Genomic DNA, 14,416 nt, shown 5'->3' with positions numbered 1-14,416 from the left:
GCTCCCACCCAGGGGCATCCACCCAGGGACACCCACACAGGGATACCTATGCAGGGACACTCGCACAGGGACACCCGCACCAGGGCACCCACACTGGGACACCCTCACAGGGACTCCCACCCAGGGGCATCCACCCAGGGACACTCGCACCAGGACACCCACACAGGGACTGCCACCCAGGGACACTCGCACAGGGACACCCATGGAGGGACACTCGCACAGGTACACCTGTGCAGGGATACCCACGCAGCAACACCCACCCACAGGCACCCACCCACGGGCACCCCCACAAGGCACCGCACAGGGTCCTTCTGCTCCGCCATGTTAAGTCTGAATCCTGCAGCCCAGCACCAAGGCGCTACTGGTGTCGGCAGGCAGGGAACGGGCAGGCACTGGTTGCAGGGCCAGGCCTGGAGACAGGAGCTGCTGGGGTGGGGGTGGGTGACAGCCCCAGGGACCTCAGGCCACCCTGAGGCACCACCGGTGCTTCGGTGGCTTTTTCACTTATTAAATGGGAAATCAGAAGCTCAACACATGACGGCTCCCATGAAAGTGGAAGGTGTTTCAAAGCAGGAGCGGTGATCGAGGAGGCACGAGGTGGGACCTTTGCTGTGTCCATTGCCAATGGGCCGGGTGAGGCCTTCGGAGGCCTTATGGGGCTGCCACTGCTCTCCCTGCACCTCTCCACTGCAATAGCAGAGCCCAAGGTGACCTTTTGAGTTTTGGAGGCCAAATCGCTCTGTTTACATGCAAGCAGGTCGAGGATGTGAGTCCCACAGGATTTCCCCACCCCGTGCTCCATGCCCTTCTGTGATGGGTCTGCGTCACACCTTCCCCCTCTGCCAGATGCTCAGGACAAGCAGGTAAGCAACACCGAGCACAGCATGCATGTGTGCATCCTCCAGGGACCCGTGTGCTCATGGGGCACAGCAGCCCCAAGGGTCCTGTTCCGTTTTTCTCCATGCAGAGCTTGTTTGCTGCAGGTACTTGATGGCACACTGGTGCAGGAGCTGCCCTGGGGACAGCTCTCCCCTCCCAGGCTCCACCACCTTTTCAGGCTGTGCTGCAGCTCCCCTTCCTCCCCTCTTTTCTGCTTGCATGGAAAAAGATGGGTATCTGTTCGGTTATTGAGAAAAGCTGCATAAAAACTTTCATTTAAAGCAGGGTCTTGGTCTGTGCAAAGCAGATTGCCTGGTGTAATAAAGGATTAAATAGCATAAGAGGAGAATCCCTTAAAGCATTTGTTTAGTTGCTGCTAAATCTTCAATGTCCTGAGTGAAACCATACCTCCAAATTGCTATTGCTCCGTTAATGCAAATGCAGTAAAGGCTGGTGAACCACAGGCAAGGTGTGGGGCCAGCCCTGGGTGCAAATCCCATCTGCTGCAAGTTTGCCCCAGCGCGTGGTGCATCCCCTGCCCCAGCCAGCCCTCCCACACCAGGCTCGCTCCTGCCTGCAAACCGGGGCCGTTACCAGGCAGGGTGCATTCATCCTGCCCGCTCTGCTCCCTGCCCAGGCGCCCAGCCTGCTCCTGGTGGGTGACACCACAGAGACCCCCCCGGCCGCCCCCCGGGGTCTGTGTCAGCTGCCATGCCCAGGCAGGACTGTCCTTCCGAGCAGTCTGCTTTTGCTCCTACCCTTTGAAAAAGGCTGTATTAGTCTTCTGCCTAACTGAGACAACTGGGAAATAGTCCCTGGGCTCAAATACCTGCCCAGGGCTGGGCCATGAACCCTCCTGCGCTCCCTGGGCTGGAGGTACAGGTAGTGTGGAAGCAACTTTGGAAAAATCCCACTGGGTGCCCGAGTGCAACACCTGGGGAGCCTAAGTCCCTGGGCAAACCCAGCCTGAAGCAGGAGCCAGGGAGCCCACAGCTGATGGGGAATTAGGAGCCTTCCGGGGCATGGGTCTATGGGGCATCTCCCTGCCTGCTCTCGCTAAAGGGCTTGTCCAGGCTGAGTCCCCAGGCAGCCAGCCCGGCAAAGTCTGGCCAGGCCCATTGACATGATAATACTATTAAACTTCAGCAATTTTAAAAACAATCAGCCAGCAAGAGCCCGAAGGGGGATGCTGGAAACCCAAGGCAGCCCCCAAAGGCGTTGACCTGTCCCAGGCAGGACTCCCTTCACCCTTTGCCAACCCTCTGATATTTAATCTGGATTGTTTGGCAAGGAAAATTGGATTTGTGGTCAGCTGTGCTGGCTGTTGGCTACAGACCTGCCCCTGGGGCCTGGCTCTAGCCTTCCAGCAGCAGGGGTACTGCTCCCTGCTCAGGGCCACCAGACTCCCTGCAGGCTGGGATTCCTCCAGTAGGACTGGTCCTGGGAGCAGTGTTAACAGGGCTTTTTTACTGTTTCATAGCCTGCCTTTGCTCTACAAAAGCCAAGGCTCGATGGCCTGGGCTGGAGTTGTGGTGGCGTTAATCAGGAAGGAAATGATAGCCGGGTTTGTCCTTCCCCTGCTCAGGGATGGAGTGGGAGCCTCGGGCTGGTGTGCTCCTTCACGCACCTCCAGCAGGGCTTTAAAGCCAGGTTTAAAGGTTTAAAAGCAATCGCCACCCGCGCGGCGAGGAGACCGACAGTTGCATTAGAGTGCTGATACGGGCCATTGCATGCTGGCTGGGCACCGGCTGCGAACAAGTAGCACCCCAAAAACACCCAGTGTCCGACTGTTTGTGCCACAGCCCTGTGGTGCAGGGCTCAGCCCAAGTCAGTTGTAGCATGAGCTGCTTCACCGCCTCCAGCACTGCATGGCTCTGCCCAACCCCAGCACTGGAGCCCCATGCTTGGGTGCCACGGCCCCTCCATCCGGTGGGCAAGACAACCCCATCTTTGTTACCCAGATAACCTCTTCATCCACCTGCTCCAGGAGCTCCAGGAGGTGGGGGAGGCAGGACTCCCTTTTGCAAGGGCCATATTTACTCTTCCCAAATGTACCCCAGTGCCAACGAGCAAAGTTCCTCTACTTTGCTGGAATCAGGGCTGAAGCATGCCCTCTCCTGAGAGTCCTGTGGTGTAACCACAGCTGTGCTGGTGAAGGGGACAGTTCAGACACAGCAGCTTTAGGAGCTGCTTGAGACAGTGCTTCCGCAAGCCCCACACTGGAGCCTCTGGCAGCTCTGCTGGCGGCCAGCCACCAAGACCATCCCACTCGCAACACCGGGAGACTCTGGGCTGGTCACACAAGCTGATCATTTGGGGTCAGAGGGGCTGAACATTGCTTCTGGATGCAGCTGCCTCCAGAAGAGACCTTGAAGAAGCTGGAGGTCCTTTCCTAGGTCAGAAATGGCCTCAAGCTGCGCCAGGGGAGATTTAGGTTGGATGTTAGGAAAAAATTCTTCACCGAAAGGGCTGTCAGGCACTGGCACAGGCTGCCCAGAGAGGTGGTGGAGTCACCATCCCTGGAGGTGTTTAAAAGAAGGGCAGACGTGGTGCCTGAGGATATGGTTTAGTGGTGGACTTGGCAGTGATACGTTAGCGGTTGGACTCGATGATCTTAAGGGTCTTTTCCAACCTTAATGATTCTATGATTCGACCTCCAGCATCAGCCCTTCTGCCCCAGAGTGATGTCTGTGAGACATTCACTTTGGTGTGCATCCCAGTGAAGGGGGCGCTTTAAAACGCATCCTGCCCTCCAGCAGACTTCAGGCCTGGGACTTTGCACTGGAAGCGGGACAACTGTAAGTTTTTCCCTGATACAGCAGGGAATTAGGGAAGGAGCTTGGCATCTACAAGCCTGGTGGTGGGCTGGTGTGCGGCTGTGGCTGCAGAGCGTGAGCCATGACCCTGGGGAGCTCCCCAGGAGAGCACGTGTTCAGCCTTTCCCATATCTGCGTCCCTGATTAATTTAGTTCATGTTTCATTTTGTTGGTGGTGCCTGGGAAATAGAAGCACTGAGAAGCAAGGAGAAGCTTTTCAGCTGCGGGTTGTCTCCCAGGTGAGAGCCCAGGGCCTGGCAGGTCTCTGAACAAGGATGGGGCTGCTGACCCCCCTGATCCCAGCAGCACCCACAGAGCCCCCGCAGACCCTGAGCTTTCCCAGTGTGCTGGGAGGATCTCTGCCCTTGCCAGGTTCTGTAAGTTTGTCATCACTTTTTCCCCCATTTTAAATAAAGACATGCAGGAAACTCATCCTTCGGGCAGGGAGATGGGCTGACTTCAGGCAGTACTTAAGATGGTACCTTTGCAAGGCAGGAGCCCCTCACGCTCCCATACCCTTGTCAAGGTGGTGATAACCAAACCAAGGGGACAACCCTCCTTCCTATTTCTTACCCTCCCTGTCTCTTACCCCCCACCGGCCCACTCAGGGTGATGCAGAAGGGTAGCCGAGCCCCTGGGACCCCAAACCAGCTGATGAGGGGAGCGTGGCCAGCACCTTGCCAAGCGTATCTCAGCCCACCTGTCTGCCCACACCAACACAGGGGCCGAGCAGAGCAACCCTCATCCCATCAGCAAAGGTGGAAAATTATGGTCAAGCTGATTTTACATGGGTTAGGAGCAATTTGGCTTTGAAAACAGGCTGCACTGCTGGAAGAGTCCCTGGCTGGCAATGGCAGTGAAGTGGGGAGATGCAGTGCCCGAACCTGCCCTGCAAACCCACCAGGCAGGCAGGCAGCATAGCACGGCACAGCATGGCGCCCATCCACAAGGAAGCCACACATGGCACATCTCTATATAACACCCATCAGGTTTCGTACGCCACTTCAGCTTCCCAAATCTCTCAGATGACAGGCTCTAAAGCCATAAAACAGCCAGGGGGAAGGAAACAGTGTTTTTTCTTTCATGAAGGAAGGGAGTGCGGGAGGAGAGGGGAGAGATGCCTTCTCTCTCTGCTACAGCCCTAGACCGGGATTGCTTGGGCTCAAGCTAGCCAAAATGCCTGCAGGCCAGCGCTCACCTGGGATGCTCACCCTGGCCCCAGGGACCAGCGGCATGGTGGCTTCAAGGGGGTCAACAGCTGCTGGGGGGGGTCACAGGAAGGCTGGGGCTCCCAGCAGGGCAAGCCTGTGGGTGGGAGAGGCGATGGGAGGGGAGGTCTGGGGCTGATGGATGGGCACACAGCAGCACAGTGACAGGAGCGCTTCCCCTCCAAGCGTGACCCGATGTGGGGTGCTGGTCCTGGGAGGTATTTCCCACGGGGGGAGCCTGCTGTGGGAGAGCAAGAGGGGGCCGAGGGGTGGGGAGCATGTGCAGGAGGAAGCAGAGGGGGTGACCGGCCCCAGGCTCTAATCATCCTTGTCCTTGGCCCCATGCTTCAGGATGCGGGTGAACTCCACATAGTTGAAGTTGCCCTTCTTGTCAATGGGCGCCTCCCGGTACATCTCATCCACCTCCTCGTCAGTAAACCTGTCTCCCATGGTGGTCAGCAGCTCCCGCAGATGGTCCTCGTGAATGAAGCCTGCAGGGACAGTGCGGGGGGGGGGTTAGCTGGGGACACTGTGAGAGACTGAGCAGCAGGATCTTCTCCACCTCTCCCAAGGACACCCCTGCCCAGCTCTCCCACTCTGGAGCTGCTTGGGGACTGTCCCCAGGGATTTGGCCGCAGCCCTCATCCTGGCTGCATGCCCGAGGGGCAAAGCACCCGGGCAGGCAACATGAGGCTGTGCAGGCAGTGCCTGTACCTGACGCCTCCTCATCGAAGCAGGCGAAGGCGTTGCGGATGACGTCCTCCGGGTCAGTGCCATTCAGCTTCTCCCCGAACATGGTGAGGAACATGGTGAAGTTGATGGGCCCAGGCGCCTCACTCATCATGCCCTCCAGGTACTCATCGGTGGGGTTCTTCCCTGCCGGACACAGGCAGGGGTGAGGGTGAGGGCCCTGTTCTCCCCACAGCTCCCATCCCCAAGGCCAGCCCATGCACCCAGCCAGCTGGGTCTTTTTTCATTGCAAATTAATTTGCTGGCACATGTTCACCCACCCCACAAACAAGGGAAGGGGGGTTCCGCAGTGCCCAGGGCTCCCCGCTTTGGCATCGCTCCCCATGCCTTAATCCATGCTGGAGGCCACCTGGAACCAAGCTCTGCCAGGCTCAGCCTTAAGGGAGATGCAGGAATTCATCTGGGGATTACCGGGTACTAAACCCATGGCTTTTCCCTGTTACCGTGGCAGCTGACACCCAACACCACCCGAGGAGAGGGGCAGCAATGTGCCCACGGGAGCCTTGTGCTGCTGATGTCCCTAGCACTACTCCTACCATGGATGCACCAAGGATGGTTTAACATCCCCTGCTGAGGTCTGTGTACGCCCAACACCTGGCCCCTCTCTGTTCCCAGAGCCACTGCTCACACGGAGGAGGGAGGTCCCTCCCATGGCCACGCAGGACCTCCAGAACAGGTTTGGTGGCCAGGTCAATCATTGACAGACCTCCCAAAGCATGGTAGAGGTACCAGGAGTGGGAGGCGGGAGCTGTGGCCTGCAGCAAAGGAAAATGGGCTCTGGGTGGGGAGCACAGCCAGACCTGCAAGTCTCAACCAGCCAAGGTATCATGCCGGTGCAGGGACCGGCCTCTTCTGTCACCCAGGCTGAGAGCAACAGGGGCTTTGTCTTGCAGAGAACAATCCCAGACAATATTGGGGTGAGGCTACTCAAATACTCAATGGCTGCAGCTCGTGGTTGCTCCTAGGGCAAAGCTTCTCCAACCCCAAGGGTCTCTTCCCTTCTAGTGAGCATGGCTGTAAAACCAAGATGCTGCCCTCGGGTGCCTCCGCAAGCACACCTTCTACAGTCAACTGGTGTCAGCAGAGAAATTCCCCCCACCAGATTTTGCAGCCAGCATGGATTGGGCTGGCCCAAAGCAGGAGGGCTGTGCCTCAATGGCATCCCACCAAAGCCGGTATTCAATGCTGGGTGTGAGGCACGAAGTCACCCAGCAGCTGCCCCGCTTGCCGAGGAGGCACTGGGGGCAGAAGGGCCAAGGGACATATGGAGCCGTGAGGGAAGGATCTCCTTACCAAGGGAAGCCAGCATGTCATGCAGATCCTCCTTGTCAATGAAGCCATCGCGGTTCTGGTCGATCATGTTGAAGGCTTCCTTGAACTCCTGGATCTGCGACTGGTCGAACATGGCAAAGACGTTGGAGGTGGCGCGCTGGGGGCGCTTCTTGGTGGTCTTGGCTTTGGCACGTTTGCTGGACATCTTGGCGGCTGGGGTGGTAGCTAGGGGCAGGGCAGCAGGCAGGAGCGTCAGGAGGGCCGGGGACAGGCAGAGCCCAGGGGGTGGGAGCAGAGGCAGGGACACACAACTCCTGGCACCTCCAGTCCTGTGCCTCAGATCCCCTGGCTGTCACACAGTTCGGCAACAGTGAGATAAGGCAGGATCAGACATGGGGACAGGTGAGACTCAAGCTCTGAGTCCCCTGGGAAGTAACAAGAGCAGGCAGTGCTCACTGGCACCCCTTCCCAGGGCTGTCCCCACTGGCTGCAGACAGGGGTCCCTGCCTGCACCCTCAGCCCCCAGACTCCCAAACCTGCTTGCTACCTGTCCCCTTTGCATCCCAGGCACAGGGAGAGATGCCAAGCCCAGCACCCAGCATCCCCTCCTGCCGACAGTCCCGGGGGACCATGGGGACAGGTGCCTCAGTATTTTAGGCAGAGCTTAGCCATACCCCCCACCCCCAGGCCTCCCCTCCTCCTCTGACAAGGCTCTCCCCAGCCATCCCTGGCCCAGCTCCCAGGGTGACAGGTCTCCCCAGCATGCTCCCTTTCCCTGGGCAAAAGCAGCCCCCAGCTGCATCCCAGGAGATGGGCTCACACAGCACCCAGCACCCAGCCAGCAGGAAGGGGTTATCTGCTCCGGGCACATTCCTTACATACCACTGCCTCCCCTCCCCCTCCGTCCCACCCTCCATCCATCCCACCTCCTGCCACTGCCGGGCCAAAGGCCGCTCGCTGCCTCCCTCCCCGCCATGGCCTGAATGCACCCCGTGGTCTGCCCGGGGAGCCCAAGGGAAGGGCACCAAAGTGGAGGGGAGGGGGCTAGTGGACCTCCAGGGGCTGCAAAGCTCCTGCGTGGCAGAGGGAGAGCGGCCAAACAATGCTGAGACCACAGCATGCTGAGGTCTGGTGCTGTTGTTACAGGTAATGAATGCCAGGAGAAGGGAACAGCCCAGAGGGGCAAAGAGGGGGACAGCAGTGGGATGGACAGACCTTTGAGGACATGGCTGTGGCAATGCATGTCCCATGGGGAATGGCAAAGGGGCTGCACAGACCCCAAACACCACCAGGCAGGACCCTGGCAGGAAAACCTGGTCTTTCAAAGGAGGGCGTCCTGCCCCCAGCCCATGCTGGCAAGCGCCCAGCAGAGCTGGGCTGGAGCAGACAGCCCGTTCCCACCCCAAGGTGGTACCCAAGCACCTTCAGAGACTCCAAGCAGGGGTTTGGTGATATCTATCCCCTGCCACTGCCAGGCTGAGGGATGCAGTCAGTACTTAAGGCACCCTGCACCATGGCTGCTGGGGACCCAAATGGGATCTATACAGGGTGCTCGGCACCCCCAGCAACCACCAATGGTGCCTGAGAGGTGGATGCTCAGACCCCTCCCAGTCGAATCCTGCCGAGGGTAACTCAGCAAGATGCCAGCAAAGACCAGCCTGGCAGCGGGATGGTGGTGGCTGCCAGCTCAGCACGGCCCTGAGAGAAAGTCTGGGGCAAGGTCAGCCCAAAGGAGAGACGCTGCTCAGAGCCCTCATGTTTCTGCTGCAAGCATTTCTTCCTCACATGCAGCCCTGTGTCTCATTTTCCCCATCTGGGTCAGCATCTGGCATGGGGAGCAGCTGGGGAGGGAACATTAAATTAATGGTTAATGAATTAATTCTGTGGAAGAAGAGCAGAATATTATTACTGTGCTGTGCTGTGTGCCCCGTGCCACAGTGGGCAGCAGGGCTGCCTGGGTTCCTGCCTTCTCTGGCAGGGGATGTGGAGCAGTTAAGGAGCAACATCATGTTGCAAGAAGCAGCACAAAGCAACACCACCAGCAAGCTGCGTGCCAGCAACCGTGCCTGGCTGGTCTGGCCACCCTGGGCATGCTGCTCCAGGATCTGCTTCCCAGCTGGGTCCTTAATGCTGACCCACCCCGGGACACTGCAGGGCCTTGGGGAGCATCCTTCCCAGTGGGACCCCAGTGCTGGCACAGACTGGGGCAAACAGCCATCTCCTGCACAGCTCCTGCCAAGCCCTCCCCAGACTGTACCTGCTTTCCAGCTCTTTCCCTCCCCTCCTGCTATCCCTCTTTCAAGGCGTTGCAGATGTGGGGGCTGGAACAGGTCCCTAAGCAGCTGCAGTCCTCCGGCTCCCTAGCTGTGCTGGAAGGACATCACAGGGGTGAGGGGGGGCCTGTGGTAAGTGCCAAATACCAGCTACAGTGTCAGTGCCAGCACGGCTGCCTGGCACCACGGTCTCCACTCAAGCTCGGAGGGGGCTGGGGACCCTCCCCCCACCCTGACACCCCCCCACTGTGGGTGCACCACACCAGAAAGCCTGGCAGCACCCACCGAGCCCAAGCTGGGCCCTTCACCTGCAGCGAACATGCTCCATGTCCCCCGGTAGACATTCCCCACCTCATCCCCCATGAGCCCCAGTGGCTGCAGGACTGGGATAGAAACCACACTGCTGTCAGCCCCCTGCCCTGCACTGCCCCAGCTGCCCTGGCCAGCACCCAGCACCTAACAGCAGTCATCAACTCACCCCATCATCCCCCAAACACTTGGTCCCTTCCCAGTGCCCACCAGGAAAGAGACATTTGTCACCAGCCAGCTGAGAGCGGCAGGACCGGAGAGTCCAGCCATGCCCACAGCTGGGTGGGCAGATCTCACCCCCCGCAGCCCATCTCTTGCCCGCTGCTTCCTCCAGCACTGCTGCACCATGAAGCCCTTTGCAATAGACAGCCTCCTTCTGCGTGCCCTGCCAGACACCAGGGTGCGCGGCCGGCCTGTGACCATCCCCCAGGCAGCACTGTGGGGAAGCTCAGCTGAACACCACAACTTTGCTGTGCTGGGCCAGAGCCAGCAATAAAAGCTCTGCTGCTGGCCCATGGCACTGGGCTCAGCTTTCAAAACATGCTGAATTATTAGCAGAATTATTAGCAGAAGACTAGAGAAATAAACAGGAGTTTTGCTCTCACCACATGAATTAATATTATCTAAATATTTACCCTGTCCCGGCTGTGACCAGCAGCAGAAGCACAGCTTGGCACCCCCTCCAGAGAGATGGTTCTCGTTAAGGGGATTAAGTGTGATTTTGACAGCACATGGTTTTGCTGTTTGATGCAAAATATGCCCTGGAAAGATGCTTGGTCCCAAGGTCCAGCTTGGCCTGGTCATCTCCTAATCATTCTGTTTCTGCTGTGAGCAGACCTCCTTGGGCTGCCTGGGAAATGGGAAGAGACTTCTTTGGGTCAGTGCAGGGAAAGGTGCCTCCTGCGTGAGACAGAAGTGCTTTGCAGCAAGGCCGGATTTGACAGGGCAAACCGTGCTCCACACAAGAGCTCAGCAGCCACACTCCTGGTGTTCAAGCCCATGCTTTCTGGGATTCCCAAAAACCCGCTGCTCAGACCATTTCAGGGAATGTCCAGCCATTATGTCCTGCACGCTGGGGTGGACTCGGCTGAGCCAGTGGGTGCAGCCACCAAACCTCCAGCTTCCTGCTTGGCAAGAAGGAAACGCACAGAGGCTGGTCCTGCTCCTGCCACCTCCTGCTGAAAGCCCACCCCAGCACTGCTCCAGCCCAGGAGCTGCTGATCTCAGGCAGCAGAGCCAAGGTTAGCACTGGGGTGAGACCCCAGCCAGCCTGGCACAAAGGCCATGCACCAACCTGATCACCACACTCGCCCCATCACCAGCTGCCCTTATTCCCTCATCTTTCTGCCACTGCTCCTGCCAAGATGATCCCCCTGCCTCCTGCACCACTGGACTTGTGCCTTCCCCACTTTGGAGTCAAAGCCAAGGGGCCACAGGGCTGGCTTTAAAAGTTCAGAAGTTAGTAAAGAAAATAGTTTCATTTTAAAGAGAAAGAGCAAAGACCCACAGTTACCAGAAAAATAAATGACCATGTATTTTCACTTGGTAAAAACCAAACTCCATCCTGGTGCTGCTTCCTAAGTATGCTGGGGAGGGTGGGATAAGCCAAAGGGACATCGCAGTGCTGCCAGGGCAGGCAGTCCTGTCCCAGCCCCGTCCTCCTCCCTCCTGCCAACTTCCACCCTTCCCTACCCCGCATCTTTGCCTGTGCTGCTCCAGCTCATTATCACAGCTGAAAAATGAAACAGGGGAGCTGCTGCTGGGCCAGTGGGCTGAGCAGGCTTGTGGCAGGTCTGCCTGGCACGAAGGAGGGGTGCCCGGGCGGCGAGGGGGACAGGGCAGCTGCCCTTGTGATGGCAGCAGACTGGCCCCAGGCCCCAGGGTGTTCCTGTGTATTCAGAAGCAATGATCTCCCAGGATATGCTGCTAAGGGTTTCCCAAGGGTGGCCCCTCCAAAGTTGGCCATACAACTGCAGGAGCCACCTCTTAAAAGTGCTGACGAGGCTCCAGCACCGCATGGGGCTGCCTTGCGGTGTCCAGCACAGCTGGAGATGGATACCATCACTGCTTGCAGTGAGCTCCTTTCCGCCACAAGATCCCAGCAGCGAGATGATTTTGGTCAGGGTAGGGAAAGAGCAATTCAAACAGCCTGGGCTGTACCAGAGAACACCCTTGCAGGGTGAACAATAGCCCCTTGGAGGGACTGTGGTTAAATCTCTGCCCAATAGTCTTCCCAAAGTTAGCAGCTAGTACCAGCGAGCCACAACGGAGCTGTGTTTACTAACAGGCAAGCACTGGCCCTCCACAATGCATGGCCAGCCACACCTCGACACATTGCAGCGCCACAGGAGGTCCTGTAGTTCAGCACAAGCAGCAGTTCCCATCCCCTCTCCCACGGTGGCACGACGGCCTGCGTGGGTGATGTCCTGCAGCATCCCACACTGGCACAGGAAGCTGCAGGCAGTGCTGCAGCCAGGGCATCCTTCCACCCGCAAAGCCTTTCTGTCTGCCCAGGAGCAGACATCCCGCCTCCAGAACCAGCAGGACACACGGACCAGGCTGTCGTATGCTGGAGGAGTGAGCAGGGAACAGCTCATCTTCCTTGCCTATTTTATTGCCAAACCATCCCTCTCCTCCAGCACAGCCCTGCTCAGGATGCCCTTGGGATGTGGCGTTGCTCAGCTCCGTCCCTGCTGCCGGGGAAGCTGCACCACTGGCCAAAGGCACCAGGAGCTGCAGGAGGCACTGCAGGAATGGAGGCGGGCTGCCATCCTGTTCCTTTTTTGGCCTTATTAGAGATGGATGTGGGCGAGGGAGATTGGAGGCAAGGGGAAAGCAGAACCCGAGCACTGGGCTGTGTCCCCAGACCAGCCACAGCTACCAGCACTGAAGCCAGCGAGCAGGTTTCATGTGCAGAGAAGGAGCAGGGTAGAATCAGGGAGCCAAAGGTAAGTGTGCAGCAGCTCCCAGGAGGGGGAGTTCATCCCAGCGCTCCCATGGCTCCTGCTGCACACCAGGGACCTGGCCAGGCCCATGTGCAGCTGTGAGGCTCAGCTGCAAGTTCAAAAGACGGTTTCTGGGCTATCTCCTTCCCACCAAGTTTAGGGGACAAGGACCTCACCATGCCCATGTAGCACATGCAAACCCTTCCAAAACACAGCTTCTGGGGCCACCACAAGACGGCCACGCACAGACACCATCACCACCCAAAGACCCAGCGCCTCACACCCTTCTGATGCCTGGGGAGGCTGGGAAACAGGACCATGGGGCAGAAGGTCTTCATGACCTCAGACCACCAGCATAACATGCCCTGGACTGGGTTTGATATTCTCCCAGGAGAATTAAGGGGCTCACCTCAGTGGGGGAATCTGGCTGCAGTGCCTCAGAGGGGGAGGTGACCGCAAACTCCTCCTACAGCTGCACAGAGCCTGCCAGTGACGAGAGGAAAAAAATTCAAGTGACTAAAGAAACCCAACCATCTTTGGTCAGCAGTAGTGGTTGTTGACACTTGGGGATGTTCCTCTCCAAAGAATGCTGCTTCAGCTGCCACCTTCTCCTACACATCCATGTTTCAAAGCCTCCCTGGCTTTTATCACAGTCATAAAATTTTTTACCAAAAGGGCATGCAGGGAGGGATGCCAAGAGGACCTCAAGTTTTCATGGGCAAGGCTAAACAAAACATAGCGTTCCTCTGCATTTAACACTGAGGGAACTAAGATAAAGCTTTTCTGCCTTACAACAGTTTATTGACTGAAGTGGCTCACAAGTCACTGGGGAGATCTCTGGAGCATCATGTATGCGCCTGGATGTTGGCTCTGGCCATCAGCAAAAAAGACTTGGGGGAAAAGCAGATGTTCCAGACACGAACAGCTCTCACAAACCAGGAGGCGGGTGAAGCCACAGGCAACAGGTCCTACTCTTGCAGCACTGCCATCCCGGGCAGCCGGGATCTCCCAGCTCCAAGTCATTGCAGGCAGTTACCGAGAGCTTTGCTCCAGCCGATTCTCCCCCCGCCTCCAGCTGGGACACCCCTGCCGGGCCCCGGAGAGAGGCTCTCCCCGCCCGCCCGGGCAGAGGGGTGCCTGGCAGGGGCGCCCCGGGGCCTCTCCTACCCCCGTGTCGCCCCCTCCCTAGGGCTGACCCCGGCACCAGCTCCAGCACCGCAGCAGTGGTGGGGCGCCTGGGGGCTGCTCCCTCCCGCCCTCCCCGGGGCAGCCGCCCCCTCCCATCCTGCCGCTTCCCCCCCTTGAGCTGCCGCCGGCTCCATCCCGCCCGGTCCCTCCCGCCCCACCGAGGCCGCCCCGCTCCCCCCGGTGCCGGCCGCCCCCGTGGCCGCTCGGCTCCCGTCCCGTCCAGCGGAGCGGGGAGCGGCGGGGCCGGGACCCTGGCGCAGCCGCCTCACCTGGACCGGAGCGGGGGAGCTGCGGGGCGGCCGGCGCTGCTCTGCCGGGGCCCGGCCGGCGGCACGGCTCCTGGGGCGGGCGGGCGGCGGGGACCGGGGCGGTGCCGCCCGCCCATCCCGGCTCGGCCCATACAAGGCAGAAGAATGCGGCGGGGCCGGGGCCGCGGGGCCGTGGGACGGCGCTCCCGGCCTTATATAGACGAAAGGGGGGCAGGAGTGGCCCACGCGTGTCCGCTTTCCCGCGGGGAGATGCGCAGCTCGGGGTAGCGCCCGGGGGGCTGGGAAGGTCCCCGCCGGCGTCCCTGCGCCTCCCAGGCTGGTAACACAGGGGAACACCATGCCCTGCAGAGCCATGGGCACCCACGGGTGACCCCAAACAGGGGCCCACGGGTGGCGGTTTGCCCTGGGCTTCCTGGAGCAGCTCTGGCTGCAGCAGTGTGGCCGAGGCAGGCCCCTGCCAGCAGGCTTGGGTTACATGGGGAGGCCTCGAGGGCATCCAAAGGCTGC

General features: G+C 59.2%; 1 protein-coding gene across 3 annotated transcripts; it reads right to left on the bottom strand.

The window, feature by feature from the left end:
* Positions 1-4,669: 4,669 nt before the first annotated feature.
* Positions 4,670-14,009, bottom strand: MYL9 (myosin light chain 9). Of its 3 annotated transcripts, XM_075108507.1 has the most exons (5): positions 13,910-14,009; positions 12,862-12,935; positions 6,947-7,150; positions 5,618-5,779; positions 4,670-5,394 (listed from the first exon to the last, which is right to left on the bottom strand). In XM_075108507.1, the coding sequence occupies exons 3-5, from the start codon at positions 7,128-7,130 to the stop codon at positions 5,222-5,224; spliced, it is 519 nt and encodes a 172-aa protein (XP_074964608.1). In that variant the 5' UTR covers positions 7,131-7,150; positions 12,862-12,935; positions 13,910-14,009; the 3' UTR covers positions 4,670-5,221. The 3 variants fall into 3 exon arrangements, with proteins under 3 accessions (XP_074964608.1, XP_074964609.1, XP_074964610.1); XM_075108508.1 differs by lacking the exon at positions 12,862-12,935 and having other exon boundaries at positions 13,910-13,961; XM_075108509.1 differs by lacking the exons at positions 12,862-12,935; positions 13,910-14,009 and adding an exon at positions 9,183-9,294 and having other exon boundaries at positions 6,947-7,274.
* Positions 14,010-14,416: the final 407 nt, after the last annotated feature.

Source organism: Phalacrocorax aristotelis, chromosome 13 (genome assembly GCF_949628215.1).
Source record: "Phalacrocorax aristotelis chromosome 13, bGulAri2.1, whole genome shotgun sequence".
In the NCBI taxonomy this organism is placed as follows: Eukaryota; Metazoa; Chordata; class Aves; order Suliformes; family Phalacrocoracidae; genus Phalacrocorax; species Phalacrocorax aristotelis.
This window is presented reverse-complemented; position numbering and strand designations above follow the sequence as displayed.

Excerpts from the sequence above, each read along its gene's own strand:
- MYL9 (XM_075108507.1), bottom strand. The coding sequence starts at position 7,130 with ATGTCCAGCAAACGTGCCAAAGCCAAGACCACCAAGAAGCGCCCCCAG. Across the intron at positions 5,780-6,946 it reads TGACATGCTGGCTTCCCTTG|GGAAGAACCCCACCGATGAG; the intron begins GTAAGGAGATCC and ends TGTGTCCGGCAG. Across the intron at positions 5,395-5,617 it reads CTTCGATGAGGAGGCGTCAG|GCTTCATTCACGAGGACCAT; the intron begins GTACAGGCACTG and ends CTGTCCCTGCAG.